Source organism: Equus caballus, chromosome 12, assembly GCF_041296265.1.
Source record: "Equus caballus isolate H_3958 breed thoroughbred chromosome 12, TB-T2T, whole genome shotgun sequence".
NCBI classification, from domain to species: Eukaryota; Metazoa; Chordata; class Mammalia; order Perissodactyla; family Equidae; genus Equus; species Equus caballus.
This window is the reverse complement of record NC_091695.1, coordinates 38,291,415-38,303,495: the sequence shown is the minus strand read 5'-3', so window position 1 is coordinate 38,303,495 and position 12,081 is coordinate 38,291,415. Positions and strand designations below refer to the sequence as shown.

The following is a 12,081-nucleotide window of genomic DNA, read 5'->3' as shown; positions in this document are numbered from 1 at the left end:
CAGAATCACCTGAAGGGTAATCCCTGGGCCCCGCCCCCAGAGCCTCTGATTTAGCAGGTGTGGGGCAGAGCCCGGGAATTTGCATTTCTACCAAGTCCCCAGGGGATGCTGATGCCGCTGGTCCAGGGCCCACACTTTGAGAACCACTGGTCTGTGCTGTGATATCCCTCAAGGGGAACTTCTCATCTTTGGAGGATCCTTTTTGAGATTCGTTCGTTTATTAAAACCCTCAAGGAGTTTCTCCAAATCTGCTCTGCAGTCTCCTCCCCCCCCCCCCCCCCCCCCCCAGTTTGCCTTCTACCGCCCGAGGCGTAATGCTTTGTAAACTCTGCCCCCTTTCCAGTTCTCTCCCACCATCTGCTTACAGTTTTTCATTTGCTTCCCGTTGCTGTTAGATAAAGACCCCAAATCTTAACAAGTCCTTTCAACAGGGCTCCTCAAAACCATGCTGCGCGGGAATCGCTGGGGATTTCGTTAAAAATGCAGAGTCTCCTTCAGTAGATCTGGGGAGGGGCCGGAGCGTCTGCATTTCTTGAAGCTCTTGGTGATAAGGAGCCGAGGTTGCTGCCCTTTGAGCAGCAGTGAAAAAGTCTTCCTAAGGGTCAGACTGAAAATGCACTTATTGATTTTCTTAATGATGATTGTGACCTTTAATAGTGTCTCTCCTATGTACTGAGCCCTAAATATAAAGTGCTGGATACTTCACATCAGAGGTTGTGGCTCCTTCTAAGTCCCCTGCAGGGCACATGGTGGTATTTCCATTTTACGGTAAAGACAACTGAGGCCCAGAGAGGTTAAGTGACATGTCCAAGGCCACTTCGGTAACTGAAGGGGCAGGCCAGGTTCTGAACCCAGAGCTGTCTGATTGCTTTTCCTGCCGTATGGGAATAAAAACCCAGGCTCTCAATACAGTTCTGGGTTTATGAGACACGAATGGAACCATCCTGGGGCATCCTATGCAGGTGGCTCCTGCTAGTTCTCCAGGGGTCTTAGGACCACACGGTTCTGGGTACTTGGATCTGCCACTTCTGGGGCATCCTGGCCAGTGAGAGAAGGTTCCAGGTACATTCTGCCTGGAAAAGTCATGAGACCTCAAGCTTCCTCTCCTTTGAAGAGGTCTGATGCCTCCACTCCTGTTTGTCTTTCAAAGGCTGTTTTCACAGTGGCGTCATCCGAGCCGAAGGGGATGTGTTTTCACCTCCCAACCAGAACTGCACCGTCTGTGTCTGCCTGGTGAGTATCGCAGGATCCCTGAAGCCTCAGGGGTGTTTTCTTAACCTTTGGGGGTTTAGAGGAAGGGGAAAGACCCGATGTTAAAGGTGAGCCTATTGAACGGAGGGAGAGTTCTCAGGTTGTGGATTTTGGTCGGAACCTGTCGACTTTTAAAGCATGGGGGAAATGCGAACGCTACAGGTCTGTGGAGTTAGGGAAGCTTCTGCTGAGCAGAAGGGAGCCAACAGGCAGACAGGGTCCATCTGTCTAGGAAGGGGAGTGGATGAAACTCCCTTGGAAACTTCCCACTGGGGAGCCTGTTTTTCTCTCCAGGCAAAATATTTGCCAGCACAATAAAGGCATCCACATTTGGGAGGGAGAAGGCTCATTACCAGACTCAGCTTGTTAAGAATGTTTTGCTTTAGGCAGATTCAGTCCTCCAAGAATAGTTATTAAGCACCTACTATGTGCCAGACACTGCCAGATGCTGTCACAGGGATTCTATTATGAGCACCCGGTGTGTACCAGGCATGGGGCTTGGTGCTTTTCATCTCTTTCCTCCTCTGAGGTTCCTGGCAGCTATTCAGGGTTGGCTTTATGGTCCCTATTCTACTGGGAAAGACTGAGGCTGGGATTTGAGCTGAGGTCTGCCTGTATCCAAAGCCCGGGCTCTGTCCACCAGCGCTCTGTCCACTGCCACCCTCAGACCATCTTTAAAAGCAGCCCCTGGTCTGGCAGCGATGGTGGAAGCTGCAATGTAAGGCGGCTGGGGTGAGGGTGGGGGTACGTAGACAGCCACTGCCATCTTTTATTAAGCGCTTCCTGTGTGCCGCACATGTGCAGCGGCCAAGCCCTTTCTGGGATCATCTCGTTTCATGTGATCCTCAGCAACCCCCGACAGAGGTGCGGCTTGCAGCTCGGCTCACAGATAGCGAGACCGAGGCTGAGAGAGGTGATGTACTTTGCCCAAAGTCACACGACTCCTGAGTGGAGGAGCAGACGCTGGAACTCAGGTCTGGCTGGCTCCAAAGCCGGAGGCTTTTTGGTCTTAATTTCAAATTTTTAAAATTGTGTTTTAAATTTAATGCTTTGAATAGCCAATATAGTCACTTGGTTCAAAACGCAGAGGCTCAGGAAGGTGTCTGGTGGAGGAATGTCTGTTCTCTGCTGCTCGGCATCCTTCCACCATATGCCATGAAAGGGCGTGCTGTGGAAGGCGAGGCACGTTGGTCTTCACAAGGAAGGCAGCGTGTTCTGCTCTCCCGTCTGCCCTGCGAGTTGGAAAGGGGGTTGTTCTAAGCCACACCTTAATAAAGACCGGGAACAGCCCCTGCAGACTGTCCTGGTGACCACGGTGGCATTTAAAGGTCTTGGATGGCTTCCTTCGGGAGGCTGTCGTGTTGGACAGGAAACTTGAGGTGTGGCGGGCAATGGAATGAGCTGGCTCTTGATGGGCCTGAAGGGCCACGGAGCTGGGGCTTCTCCTTCCCCTCCCCCACCCTCCGCCATCTGTCCCTCCTCAGGCTGGGAATGTGTCCTGCATCTCCCCGGAGTGTCCTCCGGGCCCCTGTCAGACCTCCCCGAAGTCGGATTGCTGTACTTGTGTTCCAGGTAAGGACTCCTGGGGGGTGGGGTGGGGAGAATTTCGCCTTTTTCTGTGTGTGTGTGTGTGTGTGTGTGGGAGGGGTGTCTTTTGAGTGTGTTTTTTGGGGGCGAGGTGAGTGGAGGAGAGAGGGAGATTGATTTCTGCTTTAGAAACTCAGCTCAAGGGAAGCATTTCAAAAATGCCTGTTTTAATTGAGCACCTACTGTGCACACAGTGGTTCGGATGCTAGACTGGGCTCACAGCCTGGCTTGCCCCCTGCCCTGGGCGGCAACTTCAACGCAGTCAGGCAGGGGTTGGAGTCCACCCTTGGCAGTGCTCTGTCTGGGCAGACTGGGAGGGGGGTCTCCTCTTCCCCGCTAATGAGTCGGTCCTTTGTTGGAAATGTGGTTCTCTTTTCCCGCTATGACCTCATCACCATTACGAATAGTCCCTGCCGGCTCTGTGCCTGTGGTGTGGGGCGCTTGCCAGCCCTTGATCTCATTGGATCCGGATGACACAGCTCTGAGGGAGCTCTTTTCATAGCTCCATTTTATAGATGAGGAAACTGACGTTCAGAGGGGCCAAGTCCTGGCCCAAAGACACCCATCCAGTTAGTAAAGGAGCAGAGCTTGAACTCAAGTGTCCCTGGTTTCAAAGCTGGTGTTCTTTTTAAATATTCCTCTCTGAACTCTGAAATGTCATATGATTTTGAATTAAAACATTTTTGGAATAGGCAACACAGTTCCTAGGAAGTGGGAACTGTTACGACCCCATTGTACAGACTGAGGGTTAGAGAGCTTAAGTATCTTAAAGTCGCTTCTTTTTTTTAAAGATTTTATTTTTTCCTGTTTCTCCCTAAAGCCCCCCGGTACATAGTTGTGTATTCTTCGTTGTGGGTTCTTCTAGTTGTGGCATGTGGGACGCTGCCTCAGCGTGGTCTGATGAGCAGTGCCATGTCCGCGCCCAGGATTTGAACTAAGGAAACACTGGGCCGCCTGCAGCAGAGCGCGCGAACTTAACCACTCGGCCACGGGGCCAGCCCCTTAAAGTTGCTTCTTAATGAGCATGTAGCTGAGATTTGAACCCAGGGCAGTCTGACTACAGCTGGGTGGACCTGGCCAGGTTTTAGGCTGTTTTTTTTTCTTTTTACCTGTGGAGGATCTTCGGGTGAGAGGCTCTCACAGAATCCTCCCAGCCTCCAGGGGATGGCGTCATTCCCAGACCTTGTCTGAGGTGTTGGGGGCCGTCTTTTTTCCTTTCTTCTTTTCTCCTGCATTTAATTATTCGGGGCTTCCCCTGCCTTTTTTGTTAAGGATCTTATTTTCCGTGTGATTCATTCTCTGTCAGTTTTTAAGTAATAGCGTATTTTTGTTGGGGGTTCGGAGGGGGGAAGTGAGTAGGTTCTTGGGGGCGGGATGTGCCATGGAGGTTGTGGGAGGGTTAGCTTCCCGAGGGCCCCCCCACCCATTTGTTCCCCTTTTTCTTTAGCTTTCTCAGCCCAAAGACCTTGAGCTGCTCTCCCTTTCTCCTCCGCAGTGACATGCTACTTCCACGGCCGATGGTATGCGGACGGGGCCGTGTTCAGTGGGGTTGGTGACGAATGTACGACCTGTGTCTGCCAGGTAGGGGGCTGACTGAGTGGGTGATGGGGAGGGGGCAGGGCTCAGGATTTTCCCAGGATGCCTTGACCAGAAGAGGAGCTGCCATGCAGCAAAAGGGAGACTGAGGCAGCAAAGGAACTAAAGGGACCTGCCTTCACCACAGTCCCCTTGAAGTTCATCCTTCAGCAGTGCTATTTAGAGCACCTACTGTGTGCCTGGAACAATGCCAAGTGCCAGGGACACGGCTAAGCACAGGAAAGCCCAGTCCCCTCTGTCAGGGGGCCCAGAGTCTAAGTGGGCCATGAACAGGGGACCAGGGCTCCTAACCAGAAGCCTTCTTGGAGGGAGGAATGCTAAGTGGAGACCTGAAGGAAGACTCGGACTAATCAGGGGAGGAGCTGAGGCTGGTGTTCCTGGCAGAGGGCCCTGCAGAGGCAGAAGGCAGGGGTGGGAGAGAGCGCGGTGTGTTCTGAGGCCTGAAGGTGTCCATTCTGGCTGGAGCACAGAACTTGAGAGAGACTGGAGTCGAGGCAAGAGATGCTGCAGGCAGAGATCGCGTTTGGGTTACGTTCTGAGAAGCAGGGCCGGTGCGGGGGTGGGGGCATTCCTGTGGAAGTGATTTCCCGGCGTGCTTTCAGGAGAAAGCAGCGAGGGAAGCAGGACAGGCGAAGACGGGGTATGTGGCTGATTCCATGGGAGCTGGGGAGTGTGAGTTGCACAGCAGAGATGGGCGTGTCCAGAGGCCGGGGAGCTGTCCTTGCTCCCCAGCGAGTGGGGGTGAAGGAACCATCCAGGCACCTGGAGGATGCTGCCCCCGTCAGCCAGGGGCTACTTAGGGGAGGGCGTCTGTGGGGGCGACGGCCTCTTCCTCAGACTCAGTCATGGCGGGCTTTACCAGCCAGGCAGAGGGCTTAGGACCTGGCAGAGCCCTGGGAGAGTTTTAAGTGGTGGGTGATACGATCAGATTGGTGCATGAAAAAGTTCTCTGGCTGCAGAGTGAGAGCAGATAGGAGAGAGAGCAGGAAACTGTTGCAGAGGTCAGGGGAGGAGATGCTGGGGGCTGCAGCAAGGACAGGCCGGCATCCCCCTAGCCAAATAGCCAGCACATCCCCAGGACTCTCTCCCAGCTTCACCCCAGCCTCCAGGGAAGGACTCGCCCTTCCTCCCCCTGCTGCTGATTTCTTTGTCTCTTTTGGGAGGGTGATGGCGCCCTCCCTGGTGCATGCTCCTTGGCTCTCTTTCAGAGTGGGGAGGTGGAATGTTCCTTCACGCCGTGTCCGGAACTGGATTGCCCCCGCGAGGAGTGGTGGCTGGGCCCTGGACAGTGCTGCTTCACCTGCAGGGAGCCCGCGCCCATGACAGGTGAGGGCTGCCCCGCCCTGCAGCCCAGGGCTGCCCCCGACACAGGGCCTGGATGCCTGTGAGGAGCGAGGCTGGGCTTCACCCGCTGAGACTCGGTGTGCGTGCGTGTCTGCAAGTGTATTTGTGTGTGAGTGCTGTCTGTGTGTATGTCTGTTATATCTGTGTGAGTGTGCCTGCGTGTGAGTGGTTTCTGTGCATGTGAATGCATGTGTTTGTGGGTGTATATGTAAGTGTGTGTTTGTGTGAGGGTGCCCACATATACCAGGTGCTTGTTTGGCGGGAAAATCCACTAAACAAGGGAGCCAGGCTGGCAGCTGTGGGCATCCCCTGGGTCCAAGAAGGTCGGTGCATGTCTACCCCGGGAGCCATCTACACAGCCTGAGTGAGCAGAGGTGTCTGTCCTTGGTAGGGCGGCGCTGCAGGTCCTGCGGGCATTCAGGGCTCTCCTCGGCACTTTTGCCCACTTGGCCTTTCTCCCTCACTGTCCCCTGGCCAGGCTGCTCTCTTGACGACAACGGGGTCGAGTTTCCCATTGGACAGATCTGGTCTCCTGGTGATCCCTGTGAGTTATGCATCTGCCAGGTGAATGACAACCTGCGCGCCTTCAGCTGCTTTCCTGGCTGTCCCCCACCTCCCTGGGGCCCTCCGGGGCCAGCATCCCTGCCCCTCCAGGAGCTGGGCCATCTCAGGCCTGCCCTCAGTCTCCCTCCCATGCTATCAAGTTCCATTTTTACTGAATGGGTTGGGATCCAGTTTATTCTGTCTTGGTAGATTTTTCGGGACAACAGAGCTGGGCAGGCTCCCTTAAGAACTGTGCTTGTGCCGGGAGCGCTGGTATAAGGAGATGGAATTAGGAGTCCTATTAGCAGATTTTCCCCGGGCACGGATAACTGAGGGCACTGGGACAGCGGCGGTCTAGTCGTTCAGGCCTTTTCTGTGAAATTGCAGTGTTTCCTTCATTAACGTGAACCGTGCGACTTCACCTCGTCATAAATGGATAAGGAGAGGATGCGTGAATTTTAGAGTCAGATCGACAGAAATGCAAACACAGCTACTTGTCAAGAAACACGATTGTTTTAGCTCATTAAGTACACGTTGACTTTCCTTTCTACAGTCATGCATTGCATAACGGTGTTTTGGTCGACGACAGACCGCATATAGGACAGCGGTCCCATAAGATTAGTATCGTGTAGCCTGGATGTGGAGTAAGCTAGGCCATCTAGGTTTGTGTAAGTGCTGTAGGGGAGGAAGAAATTTTCCTCTCCCCTCTAGGTTCTTCTGGCCGGCCTAAGAATTAAATTGACATGAGACTGATTAACAGGAGAAAAACAAACAAGAGTTTAATAACATGTATACATGGGAGAAACCCAGGAAAACCGGGTAACTCGCCAAAGTGGCTGAAGCCGTCACCTTAAATACCATCCTCAGCTAAAGACAAAAGAAGATGTTGGGGGTGGGGAGGGTCGGGGGCTTCAAAGGGAAGAGAGGCAATTCACAGGTGGATGAAAAGGGGCAAACATTTGGAAAACAAGTGTTTGGCCACACAGAAACAGAAGAATAGATGGGAACCCAATAAATAGGCTTTTCTGGGTTCTTCCCTACCACCTAGTTCATATTATGCTAAGGTGATCGCTCACTTCCTGAGATAGGTTTTTTTAATCTGAATTCTTTTAGGCAGTTCAGAGGGAGGTAACAAGAAAAACTGTTGAGTCTTTTGTTTCTTAAAAAAATAATCGGCCTAAAATAATTCTCCAGATAAAGGGACGCATTTTGGGGTGGCAAATTTTGTTTCCCTTCAGTACACTCTGTGACGTTCACACAAGGACAAAATTGCCTAAGAATGCATTTCTCATGTTGCATCCCCGTCGTTGAGTGATGCATGGCTGTACTTTAAAAGAGCGTTTACTCTCTTAGAGCTTAGAGCTTTATTTCTCAACATGAGGTCCCTGCACCAGCAGTGTCGTCAGCGTCAGCCGGGAGCCTGGGATGTGCAGAATCTCAAGGCTGCCCAGACTCAGAATCTGCATTTTAATCCCCCGGTGACTCGTGCGCACATTAGCGTGGGAGCACAGCTCTCAAGTACTTTGATGTGCCTTAGACCTTGCAAAACTCAGAGCATTTCATTGGAATCAGAGTTGGGAGGAAAGTGCATTCGAGGCCTTTTTTTCTCCTTTATGACTCATCGAGGGCACTCGTATTACAAGAAAGTAACACAAAAGTTTCATAAACATTGATATTCTTAGGAAAAAAAAAAAGAAACTGTATATGGTGCTTTCGTCTGCTGAAATAGACACTTCCGGTGGAATAGTTTTCTATAAAAATAGGATTTTGTTGTACTCCATAAGTTTGGGGTGAGCCAGGGTTCCAGGGAAATGCTGAGAGAAGAATTTGGAGGGGGTGATGGTGCAGCCTTAGCTGCTGCTGGAGAGGACAGGAAGCCGAGGAGACCAAACCCAGCCCTGACCTTCCCTCTCCTTGGATATCGAAGCCTTTCTGGAAGGCTCACCCCCCACCCCCACCCCCTTTCCCGAGAAGCTAGTCCTTCTCCGGGGAGGTCTCCCTCCTCCCAGCTGCAGCGTGGCGCCCTTCAGGGGAAGCCTTGACCTGTTTGCAGCGTTGCCTTTCTAGTAGGGGCTGGGGGTGTGGAACGGGGTGGGGAGGCGGGGTCTGGGGTCACAGGTGGGGTTTGGGTGAAGGCCCTCCTTCCTCCAGGCAGATGGCTCAGTGAGCTGCAGGAGGACAGACTGCGTGGACTCCTGCCCTCACCCGATTCGGATCCCTGGACAGTGCTGCCCTGACTGTTCAGCAGGTAATTCCCTGTCCCGGGATGAGAGGGGGTGGTCCAACAAGCAGGGCTTCTCGGGGAGCCCCCGCATCCAGGCTCCTCTGGGGAAAGCACCACACATTCTTCACCTCAGGTCATCCTCACAACAACCCCAAGGGGCAACCCCATTTTACAGGTGAGAAAACTGAGGCTCAGAGATGTCCATTTGCCCAAGGCAGGCCCAGTCTGGGTGCTGGAAGCAGCTATGAAGATATGCAGAGCTCACAGCCTATGTGGGGGTGGGGGAAGGTAAAGGAACCATACTTGTGGTCAGAGAACAGGGAGACAGAATAAAAATGATACTTTATTTATTTTTTTGATGAGGAAGATCGGCCCTGAGCTAACATTTGTTGCCAATCTTCCTCTTTTTGCTTGAGGAAGACTGTCCCTGAGCTAACATCTGTGCCAGTCTTCCTCTATTTTGTATGTGGGACTCCACCACAGCATGGCTTGATGAGCAGTGTGTAGGTCCATGCCTGAATCCGAACCCACGAACCCTGGGCCACTGAAGCGGAGCGTGTGAACTTAACTGCTCTGCTACCAGGCCAGCCCCCTACACTTTATGTTTAATGGTAATTTTTGCCTTTTCCATGATTTCAAAAGTAATATTTTATTATAGAACATTTAGAAAATACAGAAATCAAAAAAAAAAATAAAAAGGGTCCCAGATCACTTTTAACCTCATAGTTTTGTCTTTCTAGTCCCTTTTTTTTCGGTGGGGAGGAAGGATGCGAAGTTCATTCTTTTTTTTTTTTTAAAGAAGATTGGCCCTGAGCTAACATCTGTTGCCCATCTTCCTCTTTTTTTTTCTCCCCAAAGCCCCAGTACATGGTTGTATAGCCTAGTTGTAGGTCATTCTAGTTTTTCTATGTGGGATGCCACCACAGCATGGCTTGATGAGTGGTGTGTAGGTCTGTGCCCAGGATCTGAACTGGCCAACCCCAGACTGCCAAAGCGGAGCACACAATCTTAACCACTCAGCCATGGGGCCAGCCTCTCTAGTCCCTTTTCGTTATATACCAGTATCTAAATCTGTATGTCTATGTCTATGTGTCTGTATCTGTACATCTGTATCTATAACAGATATCTATATCTAACATATAATACATATATATTTTTTTCTTATAAAATATTTCCCTACTCTCCCATTACCTGCTTCCATACTGGCCCGTATGTGATAAATGTCATCAAGGTGGCATGAGAAGCAGAGACGGGAGAGGTATGGGGGAAGGTTCTGGAAGGTCTGGGGTTTGGCTGAGCGGGGAGGAGCAGAGAGGATGGCCGTGGTGCCTGGCACCCGAGTAGTGTCTCCCAGTTCCTCTGGCCTGAGGCTGCTGTGGGGAGAACCCTGAAATGAAGACACTTTGATCCCCTTGCTGAATCCAGCATGGAAAAAGTCAGCACCCAATCCAGACGTGTGTTGTGTCTCTTCCCCAACCCTGGGGTGCCTGCCTGGGGAGCCAGTTAGCCTGACCTTTGCTACCCAGATAAGCTGTGGAGCTTCGCCTTGGCGGGAGCCTGGTCACTGGCCGGCGCTCACCTCGTGCTCTCTCTGCCAGGCTGCACCTACACAGGCAGAATCTTCTACAACAACCAGACTTTCCCGTCTGTGCTGGACCCGTGTCTGAGCTGCATCTGCCTGGTACGGACCACTCAGACCTGAACCCTGTCTGCGGAAACTCCCTAGGGACTGCCATCAGCTCCTGAACCCTGGAGGCAAAATCCAGAGGCCTCCAAGAGAAAGGTCACTTCTGGGTCATGGTGAAAGTCAGCTCTGTCCAGCCCCGCCCAGGGTGCATCTTTGCCCTGCCAGCAAAAATCCTCTGCTTCTGGGTGACCAGGGGCATCTTGGGGGCCGGCTCCTTACGGTGTACAGTGTGGCCCAGGGGTTCTTCCTGGGGGTGCAGGTGAAGGACGCAAGCCCAGGACTTGGTACTGGCATCTTTAATAAACTCACATTACCGAGTTCTCACTGTGCCGGTCCCTGCTTTCAGCCCCTCAGATGCATGAACTCCATCAGCACGAGAATCCTATCTTTGGGTACCACCATCATCTCCATCTGCTAGGTGGGAGCCGAGGCACAGGGAGATGACCATGTGGCTCTGAAGGGCACTCAATGGCTGTGTGACCTGTCTTTCCCGAGAGTCCCATTAGCCGCCCATAACGAAGGGGCCTTGTGCGTTTTCTGTGTCCTGCAGCTGGGCTCAGTGGCCTGCTCGCCCGTGGACTGTCCCGTCACCTGCACCTACCCTTTCCACCCTGATGGCGAGTGCTGCCCCGTGTGCCGAGGTGAGTGGGACCGGCTGCCCCACCTTCGAGGCCCCTGGGTGGGCCTTGGCGCTCACGCGCCCCTGTGTCCTCTGCCCCTGCAGACTGCAACTATGAGGGAAGGAAGGTGGTGAATGGGCAGGTGTTCACCCTGGACGATGAGCCCTGTACCCAGTGCACGTGCCAGGTGAGCTGGCTCTGGGACACCTGGAGCTGCGCGGCCAGAGGCTCCTTCTTGCCTCTCGTCCCTTTGCAAAACTCGGAGCCCCTTAGCCAACGGAAGCCCAGCTTCCTTCTGTGGTTCTTCAACTTTATCACCTGCTGGCATACCCGTGGATTTGCCGGTCCCCTCCCTCTTTGGGGTTTCCTTAAGGTGGCCCCGCTGTGTTTGGCTTCATGAGGCACTGCAGCCACTGTTCTGGGATGTTTCTGTGGGTCCCTTGCGGGGGCTGCTCTGGGCAGATGAGATGCCCTGGGCTTCCTCGTGTGTGTCCTTCTGCTTCCTCAGCTGGGAGAGGTGACCTGTGAGAGGATCCCCTGCCAGCCGGCCTGCTCCGACCCCTCCGTGCCCCCCGGGGACTGCTGCCCCTCTTGCTCGGGTAAGTGGGCGTCTGGGTCCTAGAGCTTCGCTACCGTCTTCTACCGCTTTGCTCTTCTCTCCAGAAACATAGAACTTGTAAAGGGCTGGATGTGAGAAACCCAGGCTCAGAGAGGGAACGTGCCTTGCTCACTGTCACACAGCCAGCCTTTGCTGAGCCCACACCCATGCCTGGGCTTGCTGACCCTCCTCAGTGCTCCTTATGCCACACCACGATGTGCCATCTGACAAGTGTGTTTACTGTTCCTTTTGCTTCCTCGTTACCTCCTTCCTTAATCTCTTTCTCTGCTTTCTTCCATTTTTAAGACTTAGAATTTAGGAACTGAGTCAGCTTTGCAGAAGAGTAATTGTTAGTATGTATCGAGTACTTTCATGTGTCAGGGAACGTGATATATCTATTTTTTTGCTCTTTTTTTTATTGAGGTATAATTGACATAGAACATGATATTAGTTTCAGGTGTACAACGTAATGACTCCAAATTTGTATCTTTCGAAATGATCACCACAATAAATCTAGTAGTTACAAAGTTATTTTTTCTTATGATGAGAATTTCCTCTACTCTCATCGTAACTTTCAAATATACAATACAGTATTAGTAACTGTAGTCACCACGCTGTACACGACATCTCC

The 12,081-nt window shown here is 52.4% G+C and overlaps 1 protein-coding gene across 4 annotated transcripts in view; it reads left to right on the top strand.

Annotated features, from left to right (window-relative positions):
- VWCE (von Willebrand factor C and EGF domains) overlaps positions 1 to 12,081 on the top strand; it is a 35,274-nt gene that overhangs the window by 11,562 nt on the left and 11,631 nt on the right. The window contains exons 10-20 of one of the 4 annotated variants that reach the window (XM_070228774.1): positions 1,151 to 1,233; positions 2,736 to 2,823; positions 4,334 to 4,419; positions 5,643 to 5,760; positions 6,257 to 6,322; positions 8,477 to 8,569; positions 9,777 to 9,803; positions 10,144 to 10,226; positions 10,783 to 10,873; positions 10,957 to 11,039; positions 11,361 to 11,451. In XM_070228774.1, the coding sequence (XP_070084875.1) occupies positions 1,151 to 1,233; positions 2,736 to 2,823; positions 4,334 to 4,419; positions 5,643 to 5,760; positions 6,257 to 6,322; positions 8,477 to 8,569; positions 9,777 to 9,803; positions 10,144 to 10,226; positions 10,783 to 10,873; positions 10,957 to 11,039; positions 11,361 to 11,451 (909 nt within the window). Of the gene's footprint in view, positions 1 to 1,150; positions 1,234 to 2,735; positions 2,824 to 4,333; positions 4,420 to 5,642; positions 5,761 to 6,256; positions 6,343 to 8,472; positions 8,570 to 9,776; positions 9,804 to 10,143; positions 10,227 to 10,782; positions 10,874 to 10,956; positions 11,040 to 11,360; positions 11,452 to 12,081 lie in introns of all 4 variants that reach the window. The other 3 variants (XM_070228773.1, XM_001915958.6, XM_070228775.1) reach the window with 3 other exon arrangements.